This window comes from Zootoca vivipara, chromosome 13 (genome assembly GCF_965207765.1).
Source record: "Zootoca vivipara chromosome 13, rZooViv2.hap1.1, whole genome shotgun sequence".
NCBI lineage: Eukaryota > Metazoa > Chordata > Lepidosauria > Squamata > Lacertidae > Zootoca > Zootoca vivipara.
The window spans coordinates 34,362,146-34,379,053 of record NC_142596.1 but is presented as its reverse complement, the minus strand read 5'-3'; the positions used below and the strand labels follow the sequence as shown (position 1 = coordinate 34,379,053).

The following is a 16,908-nucleotide window of genomic DNA, read 5'->3' as shown; positions in this document are numbered from 1 at the left end:
GTGGCTTGGGCGCCTGCAGACTCCGCGCTGCCTAAAACAGCAGCGTGGGGCTTGAGTCTCCCCACTGCCTCTCCCTCAGCCGCCCTACAGCTGAGGGGGAGGTGGTGGAGAGGCTCCATGCAGTGCGCCCCGCCCCCATGGCTGGTTTGCCCCACCCTCATGGCCGGCTCATCCCGCCCCCGACTGCAGGGTGCGTATGCCGCACCGGACACCCGAGTGGCTAGCTACGCCGCTGTCCATTACCCAAACATGGTGGAAGAATCGACAGGGTTTGGGAGCAGACCCATAGTGCAAACATGTATGGAGACTGGCTATATCTGAGAAAGTAACTCATAATGTAATGGGGCTTAAAGGAAAGGGGGGTATTTGTTGGCAGTTTATTTCATAAACTACTGAAAAGTATTTTTGTGTTATCAGCCACATCACTGCAAATGTGGATGTCATGACTATGCCTACTTGTGGATACTTTAGTTGGAGAAGGTGATCTCACTGGGGATGGGTGTTTTCATTCAATGTATTTGAACAACGTAGGATAATTTTGTATAGAAACGACAGGGTATCATAAAGACATCAATACTTTTTCAGTCACTGGCAAGCTTGGAAGGAGCGCAGGCTTTGTTTGTGCTATTGCTTATGTTTACGCCTAATTTGTCTAGTTTTATATTTGTGGAAGGGACGCAGGTGGCGCTGTGGGTTGAACCACAGAGCCTAGGGCTTGCCGATCAGAAGATCGGTGGTTCGAATCCCCGCAACGGGGTGAGCTCCCGTTGCTCAGTCCCAGCTCCTGCCAACCTAGCAGTTCGAAAGCACGTCAAAGTGCAAGTAGATAAATAGGTACCGCTACAGCGGGAAGGTAAACGGCATTTCCGTGTGCTGCTCTGGTTCACCAGAAGCGGCGTTGTCATGCTGGCCACATGACCTGGAAGCTGTACGCCGGCTCATAGCTGCCAAGTCCCGGTTAGAAAAATACGGGTTCAGCAGCACCGGCACCGGAAGTCGCTTCTACGCATGTCCAGACATGTGTAGATGCAACTTCCGGTGCTGCTGCTGCACGATTTCCAGTGCCCAGACATGGGGAGAGCAGCACCGGAAGAAATCCGGGGGAATTACGGGATATTTTGCCATTTGGGATGACAGCGGGAAATGGCTTTAAAAACGGGGGTTTCCCGGGGAAAACGGGAGACTTGGCAGCTATGCGCCGGCTCCCTCGGCCAATAACGCAAGATGAGCATCGCAACCCCAGAGTCTGTCACGATGGACCTAATGGTCAGGGGTCCCTTTACCTTTACCTTTACCTTATATTTGTGGAAGCCAGTAAAAAATACTTTAAAGCGAAACATCATAGAGGTTCCTCCAGTGGAAGGACCAAAGCTCCATGGCAGAGCATCTGCTTTGCCTGCAGAAGCTCCCAGGTTCAATCCTTTGCATCTCCAGATAGGGTCGGGAATGTTCCTTGCCTGAGACCCTGGGGAGAAACTGCCAGTAGACCATACTGAGCTAGATGGACCAATGACCTAACTCAGTGTGAAGCAACTTCCGATGTTGCACTGTATTATGGCTTTGTAGTCTTTCATGCCTTCTGGTCCAGGACAAGGGGAAGGCACACCACTTGCGGGTCAGCGGCATCTCCTGTCCTCAGCACTTGGAGATGCTAGGACAGGTGAAGGAGATGTCAGAAGAATTAGCATCTCCAGGTAGGGCTCGAAATGATCCCTGCTTGAAACGCCTGAGAAGCACTGCCAGTCAGTTAAAACAAATACTGAACTAAACAGGCCAGTGGTCTGGCTCAGTATATATTAAAACAGTTCCTTATATTTCTGTGCAGCTACTATGCTTTGAGTAGTGTCAATGATGACATGCCAAAGTCTGGAAGTAGTGCAACCTGACTACCGTACTGGGCATGGTGCTGACATTCACACAACTACTCACTCTTGGCACAGCACTTTTAAAACACACACTGAGTTAAAAACATGGTTGCTGTGTCCACAGACTTTGTAGGATAGACCAGGATATTATATCTACTCTCTGTTGCGTGGGGTGCAGATGGTAATCTGGAATTAACTCCCTGAACCTAAATTCCATGAGTGTCTTAGAGATCTGCACTGATCATTTAATTGAAAATTAGTTACCATAGAGAGGTGCCAGTTAAACAATGTTTTTTTCTGAAAAGCTGAGATCCAATTATCCTAACCTTCATCTTCTTAGATCTAAGATTAACTTCATTTCACCTACAGTATAGCCAAATCCTCACCCCAGGCGAAGGAAAAGATGCTACAGAGACTGGAAAGCAAAACAAAGGGATTAAGCCAAATGTAATTAAATATAGTTGTCTTAGTCACAGATCTGGGTTGCTGTTCCAGAGTGCAAGAGGACAATTCTAGTGCATGAAATAAACAGGCCAAAATATTGTGGCGTGTGTGTGTGCAATTGCATGCAAGCAATGGAGGCAAAACCTGGAATTGAGTGCAGCATTTTGGAAATCTCAGCTTTATTTTTCTATTTAAGTTTCTAGTCTTTATAAGTGTGCAAGCAACATCTGCTGAAATATTAAGTGGGAAGGGATGGGACCCTTAAGGACCACTTGGCACATGATGATAGTTGTGGAAAATGTCAGGGTTGCACTAGCCTAGTCCTATAGAAAATATACACACTGCAAGCATCATGCGCTTCTCACAGTTTTTCATCTTTTAGGTGTGCACATACATCTGGGAACTCCACTGGGCTTGCCTCAATATAGAAAGAGAAGGTGGTATCCCGCTAACTCGTTCCATCCGTGCAAGGATTTATGCTTGCACCATGGAACTTTCCCTCCTCCTCTTTCCCCAGTGAGTCCCCTAAATCTGTTCTGGGAGTTCACCAACCCTCCAGAGCAGATCTGGGAAGAGGACGGGCAAAGTTCCATTGTACAAGGGTAAACCCCGTGTGCTGACTTAGTGTGCACTGCCTTGGATACAACCCTGCCTGTTGCTGCCCTATACCCATTGGTCTGCAAACATCATTCAGGTGCTCTGCAGGCACTCCACTCATCTCCTGGCAGTTCAGTAGGCTGCTGCCATTGCACTGGCTGGGCTGCAGTGTGCACAGGACAGGTGTCCCCCGGGGAATGCTGCTGCTGCCACCAGTAGCCAAATAGATAGCCAGCCTGAGTTTCCCACTGCCCTTCTAGCAACGCATTATGTGGAGAGGCAAGCCTCAAAAAGGTTGGTTGTGGGCGGAGCCGTTAATGTCAAGCTCTCCTTTCATGGGGAACCTCCTTGCTTTCTTGGCCTGAAATCACTGAAGTCTCCCCTTTCCCCACAGCTGGGAGAGTGCCCAGTTTAGAGGAGCGGAAGGTGGAGTTGCCATCACAGGCTTTCCCCACGCAGTGGTGAGGCCAAGCGGCTTGAGGGCTAGCTGCTGCTGCTGCTGCAATGCCTTGAAAGGCAAGGGACATGGCTGGTACCCTCCTAGCCCTGGGACACATTGCGATGGCGATCTCCCAGCCGATGATCAGGATGGAAGAGTACCAGCAGCATCCTGGCAAACTGCAGGACGTGGGTGAGGAGCTGCAGCAGGACGTAGACCAGCTTGCCCTGCCACAGCTGCTCAGTTGGGTGGAAGTTGCTGGGTGTGGCCAGCCAACCGGGGAAGGAGAGCAGGGGGAACCAGCAAATGGCTCTGGCTCCTCACCCTCTTCATATACTCACTTTGGGATCCCTTTCCTTTTCCACATGCTTCCTTCCTTTCCTGTGAAAATGGGTGTTTGTGCAAAGGGGGTGCAGAACAGAGGGGGAGGACGCTTGGATATGGGAGCAAAGGTGAAAACGAGGGTGCCAAGTGGAGCTTCAGAGTGGCAGAGAGAAGTGGCTTCAAAATGTGAAACTTATTGCTTACACTAGGGACCCAGGTGGCGCTGTGGGTTAAACCACAGAGTCTAAGGCTTGCTGATCCGAAGGTCGGTGGTTCGAATCCCTGCAACGGGGTGAGCTCCCGTTGCTCGGTCCCAGCTCCTGCCCACCTAGCAGTTCGAAAGCACATCAAAGTGCAAGTAGATAAATAGGGACCGCTCCGGCGGGAAGGTAAACGGCGTTTCCGTGCGCTGCTCTGGTTCGCCAGAGGCATCTGTGATGCTGGCCACATGACCCGGAAGCTGTCCGCGGACAAACGCCGGCTCCCTCGGCCTATAGAGCGAGATGAGCGCCACAACCCCAGAGTCGGACATGACTGGACCTGATGGTCAGGGGCCCTTTACCTTTACCTTTATTGCTTACACTGGGTGGGAGGGGAAAGTTCTGGGGCACTGATTCCCAAAGTGGGGTGTGCCACCCACTGGGGGGGGCCACTGGAATTATCTAGGGGGACATTAAGAGGCAACCAAGTGGCAAGAGGCTCTGGAAGTGTAAACGACTAACCGACTTTGAGCAGCTGGCATCACTGAATCAAGTTCATCAATTTGGTTGACTTAATTAGATTAGATAGTTTTAATTGGAATGTGAATAAATGTGAAATTGATTGTTTGATTTTTTTGCATTATTATATTTCTTAATGGGTTGTGCAAACTGCTATTCTGAATAATGTTTTTTTAAGGAACCAACGGGAAAGTAGTCGAAGAAAGTTTGGGAGCCACCATTCTAGGGGGTGAATATGGGGAAAATAGCAGGGGGGTGGCAAGCGGGGGTGAGCAAGGGGCTCTGTTGTGCGTGTTTGTGTTTCCATCATTTCAGTTCAAAATTGGGCTATTTCAGAGTAAAGGAAGATAGCAGACAAAGCAGACCCTTCCATAATGTGTAAATGGGAAGGGTTGTAGTTCAGTGGTACATTATCTGATTTGCATTCCCCAGTTCAATCCACAACAACTCCAGGTAGGACTAGGAGAGAGCCATACCTGAAATTCTGGAGAGCAGCTGCGAGTTAGAATAGGAGGGTCTTGTTGGCTCACCCTCTGGGAATGCCCTCCCATCAGATATCAAACAGATAAAGAACTATATGACTTTTACAAAGACATCTGAAGGCAGCTCTGTACAGGGAAGCTTTTAATGGCTGGTGTTTTATTGTGTGTTTTTAATATTTTGTTGGGAGCCACGCAGAGGGGCTGGGGCAGCCCAGTCAGATGGGTGGCATATAAAGAATAAAATTGTTATTGTTATTGGGCACGACAAAGCTAGATGAACCAGGAGCCTGACTCCAGGTGAGTTCTTTCCTAGGTGGCTCAAACTGAAACTTTCTGTACCCCAACAAAGGCAATTCAATAAGCACGTCGCTATATTTGTTAGGCGTGAGCAGATCAGTTGCTTTGATCTTGGCTTCACAGAATACCTCCAATCAAAGCATGTTTGCCAATAGGGTTGATTCCTTGGTTCAGTTGGCTCTCATGCTGTGTGTGTTGTGTGTGGTTGCCATAGACAGATGCTCAGTGTCTCTGGGCTTCCTCCCGTCTGTTAACACATCTATTTGTGTCTTGGATTGAGAGCAAGGAAGTCTGATCTCGCTGGCTCTCACTGACTGGCTGATTTGTTAATTAAAACCAGCATTCATAATCCCACAGCCTTCAGCCCAGACTCCAAGAAATTAGAATTTAATGAGCCTTTGATCAATTGCATTTTTGCCCTTTTCATGCCAGGCATTTCTGTGTCAAATCTCATGTTTTTAGTTTATCCATTCACAAACAGAGATATCAGGGCAGCTTACACATCCAAACAATCAGAACCACAAATTCCACATTAAGTATTAAAATACAAAACAAAATAACAACAACAACAAAACCCAGTAGAGAGTTCATTTCATTTGAAACAGTCCAATTGGTTAAAAAAAAAATCACCAGAAATTCTAAATGACCAAAAGCCAACTTGGAACTCTGGGAATTGTAGTTCTGTGAGGGAAAGAGGATTCTCCTAACAGTTCTCAGCATCCTTAATACAGTTCCCATAATACTTTGAGGGAAGCCATGGCTGTTTAAAGTGGGATCATGGTGCTTTAAATGTATGGTGTGAATGTGGTCTCAGTTTCTCATTTTTCTCATGTTCTGTTCTCCACATTTCCACATCAGTTTGTGAATCTTTTTTTAAAACTTCCTCATCAAAATTCAGCATTTTAGTGTAAATTTCTCCTAATACACATTGTTGTATGCAATTTTGCCTAATATATACATTTGTGCAAAGAAGCTTTCTTTGACATACTGCATTTCTGCATGTTATTTTCATGACTATGTGCATTTTTATGTACACACGCATTTTGGTACGCAGTACCGGTATTTGAGCACAGTTGTAGTTTGAATTTGAAAATATGCATATATTGTTTTTGAAAGTTTTGAAAGCCTTTTAAAAATGTGAACCAAACCAAATTTCTCCTCGAGCCATAATTTCAGTCATGACAGAGGATTCTGGGTAAGGGTTTGGAGTTGGGTTATGATGAGGCAAGCAAAGTTCTATTTCCCAGTAGCACCCTGGAGAGCTCCCCATGGAGCTGAGACTGGAAATTTCACATGCATGTTTCATCCCGATTTTTTGTCTGATTCTGAACTAGAGTTCTGTTTCGGATTTAGCACCAGCCATTGTATATTACCACCAGAGGGCACTGTGGCTGTGCAACAACATACACTTGAGAAACTGTTTGCGGGAAGGGATCCTCTTCCTATTGTTTGTGCTCGATCAATCGCCCTTGGCTGTGTGTGTGTGTGTGTGTGTGTGTGTGTGTGTGTGTGTGTGTGTGTGTGTTTAAAAAGGATGAGATGTGACTATCTGCCATGTTTCCTAATAGTATTGCATGAGAAAGAGGTTAGAGCCGGACAAGAAAACCGGAAGAGTTTGCCTTACTCTTACATTATGCATGAATTTACATTTTTCAAAATCCTATTTGGCTCAGGGCTTCTTGACCTTTTGGGACACATTTGGAGCTGTGCTGTAGGCACCACAATATGCCCATTTCACAGAAGGAAAACTGGCAATGCTGAGAATGCCTTTCCCTTCAACAAACACACAAAAACACCTTTGCATACCCCAAAACAAATAAAATGCAGACTAAAGAAGAAACAGGCAACTCTTCCCAAGCAACCCCCTAATACAAAAACAAAAAACACACCTCAGGTTTTTTTTTTAATTAAAAAACAACAACTTAAAAATTGGGAGTGGCAGGAAGCCTTGAAGGGCACCAAGGAAGATACCTGCCCACTTACCATGTTGGAGACCCAATATCTAGTTGGGTTCTAACACAGGTACGATCAATCTGAATTCAAGTGACTGATGCATTACTGAGCCCCTTGAGGAAGGATATTTAATATTGTGTGAACATGTGCAAAGATTAAGCAATACTGAAACTCTCTATTGACAGATATTAAAAGAGTTAATGGGCATGGCTTACCAAAAGTCCATAAAGACATGAGAAGAGCCTGCTGAATCAGGCCAGTGTCCCATTCCTGCTTGGTCTTTCATTCATTCATTCATTCATTGCATCTATATCACATCCTCTTTTCTCAGGAACTCAAAGTGGCCTATAAGGCTCTCTCTCCCCCCCCCCCCCAATTTCATCCCCACAACAATCCTGTGAGGTTGGTTAGTGGCTGGCTGGCTCCAAGGTCACCCGGTGAGCTTCATGGATGAGTGGGGATTTCAATCTTCATCTCCTAGATCCTAACCACTCTAACCATTACAGAACACTACCTCTTGCTGCTTGCTCTTGGTTTCCATCCAGTATGGTCCAACTCAGGGTAAACCACAGAAATCAATGGACATGACTAGCTTACGCCTATTTATTTAAATGAGACTACTCTGAGTGGAATTTAGGTGGCTGTGGCTCCCTGCTTTTATAATGCTATTTTACTGTTTTTATTATGCTATTTGATACTGTTTTATGTTATTTTTATATACCGCGGAGGGATTAAAACCATTTATGTGGTTTAGCTTTTAAATAAATAAACAGTAATCAAAACTGACCTATTTTCCTTCCTTCTCCCTCCCCAATGAACTTTTCACCCCAGCTGTTTTTGGCTTGGAATCCTCCTCAGCCAAATACAGTGCACAGGAATTCTGTGTCATTTTAATGTCAGAGATGTTGTGGCACTAGCCATTCTGGGCAGGTATCCAGCACATGCCCCAAGCAGGGCATCAGAGACAGAAGAGTTTGAGCAAAGCGAGGACATGTCAAAGGGTACAGTTTGATTTGCAGAACTGTGTTTGCCTTGAAATCTTCCTAACCCTTGGGCTTGAAGAAGTGTGCATGCACACGAAAGCTTATACCCAGAACATACTTAGTTGGTCTCTAAGGTGCTGCTGGGCATTTCATTTATTTATTCCAGTTCATTAGGATTAGGAAGACTGCAATCCTATGCATAGTTTTCTGGGAGTATCCGTTGTGTTCATCTTGCAAAACACATTGATCTATAATGCAGCTTCCCCGATGAAGGAGTTCCATATTCTCAAGGCCACTACTGAGGTTGCTCGCTTCACTCTCGTTCTCTATACCTCAAGTGGAATATATGTATTTCAGTGGTAAGGACTGATACATAAGGACCTAAGAAGAAGAAGCTGGATTAGGCCAGTGGCCCCTCAAGCCTAGCATCCTGTTCCGACAGGACCTGAGCACAACAGCCATTCTTACCACTTGCAACTCCAGGCATATGAAATTCAGAAGCATTACTGCATCTAACAGTGAGGGAAGAACATCGTCATCATGGCTAGTAGCCATTGTCATAGCCTTACCCTCCATGAATTTGTCTCATACTCTTTAAAGCCATCCATGTCAGTGGCCCTTGCTCCTTCTTGGGGGAAAGAGCTCCATAGTTCAGCTATGCTCTGTGTGAAGAAGTCCTTCCTCCCCCCCCCCTGAATCTACCTTCATTCAGCTTAATTGGATGCCTCTGAATTCTAATATTATCTATCCACTTTCTACCTGAAATCCTGGAGAGCTGCTGCCAGTCAGTGTTGGCAATACTGAGGTAGATAGGCCAACAGCCCAACTTGGTATGAGGCAACTTTCTTTGTTGACATATCAATGTTTAGTTAGCCAGCGGCGTAGCTAGCCGCCTGGCTGCCCGGGGCGACAAACCCGAAGGGGGCGACAAACCCAGGGGGCGGGGTGTCCGTCGCGTGCATGCATCGCCCGTCACGACGCATGCATCATGGCGCACGGTGCACTCTGCACGACGCACGGCGTATGCGCACACAAGAGGCATGCGACGCGGCAAAGCCTGTGAGCAAGCTGCGGAGTGAGGCAGTCTTGGTTGCATTGGGGCTTCTCCTCCGTGGCGGTGGCTGCATCGTGCGGCAGCGGTAGCCGTCGGAGGTGGTCAGCCCCGTCCAGCCTGATGCCCCCTGTCCAGCCTGCTGCCTGGGGCACCACCCCTATTACTACGCCACTGTACATAGCCCTTCCAGGCCCCTCACCAGACCAACAATTCCCAGCATTCCCGTGTCTTTTAAACTAGTGTGTAGGGTGGGTGTGCCTTCAGAGGATGGGGTAGGAGTTGCTTCTTAGTAAGGAAATGTTATGTTGTTGTATGTTCTGTTCTGTTCTGTTTGTTATGTTATGTTATGTTATGTTATGTTGTTATGTTTTCCTGATAGGCATTAAAGTGATTGGAGGCATTAAAGAATTTACTGGAGAGGAATATGGGGTTTACGTTAAGAGAATCCTACCAGGAGGTGTTGCTCATGCTGATGGTAAGTGCCATTTATTGCTTCTGTTTCTGACCTAAAGGCCTTGTGATGCTGACCCTGTGGAGAGATTCCCATTTGTTGAAAACGTTGGCAGCATTAAGATAAATTCAACAGTGTCAATACGTTTTGGTGGATGTAACCATGGAATACTGAATGGTTTAGTTTATGTAAAACATGTTATGCAAAATGAACCGTGGAGAGAGAAGAGGGGAGTAATTGATATTTTAAGGTTATTTAAATGAATACTCTAAATTGCAAAACAGAAAAGTTAATAAATGAGAAAGAGAGAGAGAGAGATTCCCATCTGACAGAGAGCCACTGCCAGTCAGTGCAGACAGTATGGAGCTAGATGGACCAAATGATCTAGCTCAGGATAAGGCAGCTGCTGGTGTTCCTATTGTCCCCATGCAATTGTGGATAGGGAGTATGTTCTTTTTACATATGTGTGACGCTTCTCTTGCCTGTTTTCTTGATTTAGGCCGCCTGCAACCGGGGGACCAGATCTTAGAAGTTAATGGAGACAGTTTGCTTGGCGTTACAAGCGAAAGGTATGGCGTTCTGGATCAGGGCTCTGGATTTGTTTCAGGATGCTGGACTTGATGGGCCTCTGGCCTGATTCACAAGGCTCTTCTTAAGTTCTTAACACCTGGAAACCCAAGTCTGAAGATGCTTCGCAGGCTGAAAAGGCCTCCCGGTGAGTGTCAGTCACCTGCTGCATATCACCGTCTTTCTTCTTTCTTGCAGAGCGGTGGATATCCTCAGGACAGCTTCCGCCACCAGCCACATGCGCCTTCTTATTGCCCGAGATGACGATGCCCGGTAAGGACTCACTTTCCCCCACACCTGGGGCAGGGAGGAATGCATGATGGACAGCAGAGACAGACTAGAGCATGGGTAGGCAAACTAAGGCCCGGGGGCCGGATCCAGCCCAATCACCTTCTAAAACCGGCCCGTGGACTGTCCGGGAATCAGTGTGTTTTTACATGAGTAGAATGTGTGCTTTTATTTAACATGCACCTCTGGGTTATTTGTGGGGCATAGGAATTCGTTCATCCCCCCCCCAATATAATTCACCCCCCCACAAGGTCTGAGGGACAGTGGACTGGCCCCCTGCTGAAAAAGTTGGCTGACCCCTGGACTAGAGTCTGGTGATGCAATTCCTCTGAAACTCCACCAGAGTGCTGGAACCTCTCGCTGATGGTCTATCTATAGAGTCAGCTAGCCATAGAAGGGGGAGAAACAGCACTTTGGGTGAGGGGAGAATAAAAGGAGGGAGAGAGTTAGACATGGCTGGATTTAAAATGAGAGATAGGGTTTGGTTTTGAGAAGGGGCAAAGGTTCAGGTTAAGAGATAGGGTTTGACTGGAGTTAGGAGTTAGGGAGTGAGATAAGGAAAACTGGTTCTGAGTGAAGTTAAACATAAGTACTGAGGAAACTATCCATAGTGAGAGGAAAGAGCCTTGTAGCTTGGATAGGGAAACGGGATCAAGGGTCTGGGAAAGGTATACAGACAAGTGTGTCCTGGGAGGGCTGAGTCTGAACCAGGAGAGGTAGATCTTGTGGGAATTCAAGCTGCCTGGGTCTCTGTATAGCCAGGAGGGGAGAGTTCTTCTAGTTACCGAAGACTCCCAATCCAGTAACAAGGGGTGAGGTGATCCCCTGTTATACCATTTAGAAGACCTCAGGTGTGGGATTGTTAAAAGAGTGGGTGCCCCTAGCTCATGAACCAAAGTATTAAGCTGTGAAGGAAAAACTGTAAGGTCTTGAAAGTATTTAACCGTAATATCTAAGTGACAGAAACTGAGTTGGACTTTTTACCATCTGTTCTAGAAATATGAACATCTATCACCTGAAGTGTAACAACTGATTTTTAGTATCTGGAGTTTAAGAAGAGCTGTGCCTATAGTGTTGTGTTTAAGCCTGAGACGTCTTAGAGTTAGCTGAAGTAAACAAGTTAACTTGTACCTGAAAGAAAGCATTTCCTGACCCACTTTGTTTCATAAACCTCTTGTTTAATCAAACCTTTCTTGTTTGTTCAGTCAACTCCTGACTGAGACTCACGCAAGTCCCCCCACTAGATAATCTGTGGTATATTGTAGATATATTGTGTATATATTGTGTAACTGGTGTATCGTGAGGTGGGCGCACTATATTTAATTGGGGGCAGATAGTGGGAGTGGATCCGCCACATTTTTAATTGATGGTATTAAGTGGTGGGTCCGCTACAGAATGCTAGTGCAATCACCTGTATATTTACTCTGAAGTAAGCTATTCGTGGGGCTTACTCCCACGTAAGGGTGCTCTGGATTGCAGCTTTATTGTGCAGAGTTGGCATTTTGCTGCCGGGACAATGTTCCTCCTTCACACATTCCATATACAGAAGCCAACTGGCCTGGCATTGACTCTGCCTTCAAAACTGGCAATGGACTAGCATCCTCTACTGCACCTGAGGCAATGCTGGCTGGTTCCCATTCGGACTGGGAGGGTGGAAGGCAAGGAACCCAACAGTAAGTGGAGCTGGAGTCAATGACAGGCAGAGCTCATTTCCCCCACCTCCTGCTTCCTCTTCTCTGCTGAGTTCCACACTGAGGTTAGGAGAAGGAAGGCAGTGCCACCTCATGGACAGGTTGCAATAAGAAGGCAGGCAGATGGGGGGCTGGCTAAGGTTGGCAGGGCAGTGTTCCATATTTGCCTGAATGGATCAACCTCCACTGACCTGAGGGTAGCAGGCTAGCTTAGTGCAGGGCAGGGCATATTCTTGTGCCCAGCCCAGTATATTCCACCTGAGGCTGCTACCACACTCTGCCTAACGGTGAAGCCAGCCTTATAAAGTTTGTGCATTTCAGCTCAGAGTTTACTGCTTTTACATAAGCAGATCCTCCAAGTGTCCCTCTTTTCCAGGGACAGTCCCAGGTTTACAGAAGCTGTCCCAGTTTCTGATTTGATCCTTGAATGTCCTGCTTTTCCTTAGGACGTCCCTAATTTCATCTGAGAAATGTTGGAGGGTATGGGGTTATCTGACCCCCCCCCAAGCCATCTGAAGTCAGCCTTGTATAGGGAATTTTTTTTAAAAAAAATGTTTCATGTTTTTATGGTATGTTGGAAGCCGGCCAGAGTGGCTGGGGCAACCCAGTCAGATGGGTGGGGTGTAAATTGTAAAAATATTATTACAGAATAAGATGTCCCTATTTTCACTGGAGAAATGTTGGAGGGTATGCAAGTGCTCTCAGAGGAGGAGCTGGCTCTCACCCTTATCTGTTGGCTGCACAGCACCTCCCTCTTCAGAAGCGATGTCCCCCTGAATTGGGATCCTGCCTAAGGATAAATAAGAGGAGAGGGCTCTTGCCTGAAAGACCTGCTTGTTGGCTTCTGAGAAGCACTTGGCTGCTGTAGGGAAACAGGAAGGATGCTCTTCTAGGTAGACTTGGAACAAAGAGCGGCGGTGGTGGTGGTGGTGGTCATGACCGCTTATTTATTATTCTAAACCACCGTCTCAGGGTGATTTACATATACAATAATTAAAAGTTAAAAACAGCAAATATATTTAGAACCCAAGCAAATGGACACTTGTGGTAGAGATCCATTTATCCAGCTGGGAAAGCCAGTCGAAGCAAAAATGTCTTCAGCGGTTTCTAGAGAGTGCAAATCCTGGGCTCCTGTCATATGTCAACATGAAGGGTATTCTGCAGAACAGTGGCATCCCCACTAAAAGCCCCACTCTGAGTTACTGTGTAAGGGGCTTCTGAGATCTTTGGAACTATCAGGAGAAACTCTCTTGCAGCCCACAGCAGTCCACTGGGTGTATAAGGGATAAGGTGGTCTCTCAAATGACCTGGTCCTGAACTGTCTTCTTCTTTTTTGGCGATCACTCGTAACCGAGTAAGATTGTCTTCCATAAACACAGTTTTAACAGTGAGTGTGGAGGCCAATTCTGTATCCATGCGGCCTTCCACAGTGGGGACATAGGTTTCCGGACGGGAGTTGATCATGGTAAGGGTTTGCCAAGTGTGCCTTCCTCTTAGCACGTTTCTCCCTTTCGTCCTGAGTTCGAGCGTCTTCAAAGCCATGACCTCTTTGGTAATGGCTGTTCTCCAATTGGAGCGCTGGCAGGCCAGTGTTTCCCAGTTGTCGGTGTTTATGCTACATTTTTTTAGATTTGCCTTGAGAGAGTCTTTAAACCTCTTTTGTTGACCACCAGCATTATGCTTTCCATTTTAAAGTTCAGAATAGAGTAGTTGCTTTGGAAGACAATAACTGTATACTAGCTAACACATACCACCCTGGTAGCTCTGACTGCAGTTTCCTATCTTTGATTTTATTTCAGAGCAGCTGGCCTTGGAGGGCGCGTGTCATTTGAGATTAGATTTCCCTACCCAAACAATCTTTTCACTAATAATGGAGATTCCTGTCTTCATCAATAGCAAGATCCTGGGAAGGAGAATCAAGACTATAGTGTGTGTATTATCTAAGCCTTAACGGGCAGAATACATTGGCAAAAGAGACTGGTCCTTCTTTCCGCCAACTGGGAAACAGCTGGCCAAGTGATCTGACTGGATCTGATTGGCTGTTGATTAATTGTTTGCTTGCTTTTTATGAAGCATCTCAAACCTATATGGCACAATGGTTTGACCATTTTAGCAGTCTCCTTTTCTTCAGAATCTCATTTTCGGATTGAAGGGGACCCCAAAAGCCCATTCAGTCTCACCCCCAAACTCATTACAGTAGGCTTATGAGTCCTCTGATGAAATCTTCTGTACTCTTGCGATAACTGCAATTTCCATGTTCCACGCTGTCCAGTCGTATCTTCCTAAAGTCACATCTTTTAAACTGCAGCAGATGTCTGCTAATATAAAGAGGCTTTCTTGCCCCTCAGTGGCCAGGAAATTACTGTCAATCAAATACAACATACCGAACCCAAGGAAAGGCGGTTAAATTTGAGCAACATTTACAGCCATCCTTTGCTATCAGTTATGCACTAAATCTGCAAAAGATCATCCAGAGGGGGAGTTGGCCTGTAATCTTTTTGGGGGGCCAAAGATTTGTAGAGATTTTGCTTACATAATCATCTCACAAAATGTTTAATACACCAATACATATCTCCAAGATTAAGAAGAAGAGGAAGCGAGAGCGAGAGGGTGGTTTTATGCTGGCCTTTTAAGCATTTTTATTTTGTTTTGTTTATCCCTTATTATCTTTCAGCCATGCCCTTGAGCTTGAAGGAGTAATCATCCTTGTCTCCACCTTAGGGTCAGAGGTGCATATCTGACGCAGATCAGGTGACCTGGGTTGGTGAGGTGCCCAGATCGCCCCCTCCCTGCCCCACCTGCTCTGTTCTTTTGAAATCAGCTGTTTTCGCATCAGGAATGACTCGGCCTGTCAGTGGTCAGGCTGGCCAATCTTTGCTCAGCCTGTACTCTCTATAGGTCTCCATGGCATGATCAAATATCCATATTGCAAATGTGATTTCTCATTGCATCAAGCCTTATTTGTCCCTGGTCCTGATATTGTTTAGGAATGGGGGAAGAAATCTGATTCAGGTCACATTTGAAGGAACTTAATTTCCACTTTCCTAAACAATGCACAAAACAAAAAAGAGCCTTTTATTGAAATCCATTCTGCTCCGAATTTGGCATCACAGTTCTGCTGTCGAGTAATACCAGGGTAGAGTGTCCCCCCCACCCTCCAAAACCTGGCAAAGGCAAATCTTTCTGAAAATAACAGAAAAATATGTTGAGTTCTGGCCTTTTTACCTAGTGTTTTTACTTGTTCTATTTGTATTCTTAGATCAGTGTTTTTCAACCACTGTTCCGCGGCACACTAGTGTGCCGTGAGATGTTGCCTGGTGTGCCGTGGGAGAATTACTTTATATATAGTCAATATAGGCACAGAGTTAATTTTTTTAACATTTTCTAATGGTGGTGTGCCTCGTGATTTTTTTCATGAAACAAGTGTGCCTTTGCCCCAAAAATGTTGAAAAACACTGTCTTAGATGCTATGGCCTGTTGGCTGTGCGAATAAAGTTCGGTTTGATTTGATACGTTGAGTTAGCAGAAGCTTGCTTTGCAAAAATGTGTGTGTGAGGCAAGCTTGTATAGGAAAATGTGCATAGTATGATCAATTTGCACCGAAATGTGAATGAATTTCATGACATGAGGACTTAAAAATAAATAAATTTGCAAACTGGTGTGGAAATGTGGAAAACTGAATTTAGGATGCAAAATACTGACATTATTAATTTAACATTATTGCCTTTAGCCAGATATAAGATTCTATGTGATGAGGGGTTTTTTGTGGGATGGGGGGGAGTGCCACAGAAAACCTAATTTTAGAAAGAAAGGAAAATTATGAAAAGTTCACCTTTGTTTCAGATAAGTGGGGTTTTGAAACAGCATGAAACACACTCTCTCACACACACTATATTTGGGGGTAGACAGTTGTACTAATTAGCATTCTTCTTCTTGTCCAGGAGAGAATTTGCAGAACTGCTGGAAAAATTTGGATCTCATAGCAACACAGGTTCGGCACGCAGCTCACCGGTTCTCCATGGTGGGGGTCAGTATATATTATCTTGAGTGAACTGAACTAGCTGTGGAACTAGGAAAGAAAGAGGACAAAAAACAAAACAGTACATCCTTAGGGATGTAAGATATTTTCATTTTCCATCCTGTCCTCTCTTAGTCATTGTTTCTCTTCCACTGCAGATCAGCTTCTGCCTGAAACTATTTTAACCATCTCACTAACCACTGTGAGCTCAGAACCTCTACAAGTTCTGACACTGTGTCTGAATTGCTGCTGGACTGAGCGGTCACCCCCCACCTTTTCCAATGAAGTTTTATTAAAAACCAATAAAAATGTTTTTAAAAAATGAAGTTTTATTAAATTTTGCACACTGTCCAACTTATCACAGCCCTTGTTGCTTGCAGTCAAATGGCTCAACAGCTCTTTATGCTTCAAGCAATTCGGACACAGAGTCAGGAGTTGTAGAGGTGACAGCTTAGGAGCTGGCTCAAACTCAGGGCTCTAAACTGATCAGGCTGGAGATCAGGAGAGAGCAGCTCCTGGGGCTGTCAGACAGAAGCATCCAGGAGGAACTCCTGGACCACCACAGCCTCTAGGGCTAGAGTCTCCACCCTCATGGGCACCCGAGGAACCAGATGCCTCCCACTGCGTGCCACTGCTTCCGTGGTGCAGGGAGCACACTTGGAGGGAGGCTATGGGGTGGGGGAGGGAAGAAAGAGTGTCCCACTTCAGGCCCTTCCTTCATTCTCAGTGTGGCTTG

The 16,908-nt window shown here is 45.9% G+C and overlaps 1 protein-coding gene across 1 annotated transcript in view; it reads left to right on the top strand.

The window, feature by feature from the left end:
- LOC118092967 (syntaxin-binding protein 4-like) overlaps positions 1-16,908 on the top strand; it is a 69,203-nt gene that overhangs the window by 28,461 nt on the left and 23,834 nt on the right. The window contains exons 3-6 of the mRNA XM_060282778.2: positions 9,537-9,632; positions 10,108-10,177; positions 10,374-10,448; positions 16,096-16,181. Coding sequence (XP_060138761.2) covers positions 9,537-9,632; positions 10,108-10,177; positions 10,374-10,448; positions 16,096-16,181 — 327 coding nt within the window. The remainder of the gene's footprint in view (positions 1-9,536; positions 9,633-10,107; positions 10,178-10,373; positions 10,449-16,095; positions 16,182-16,908) is intronic.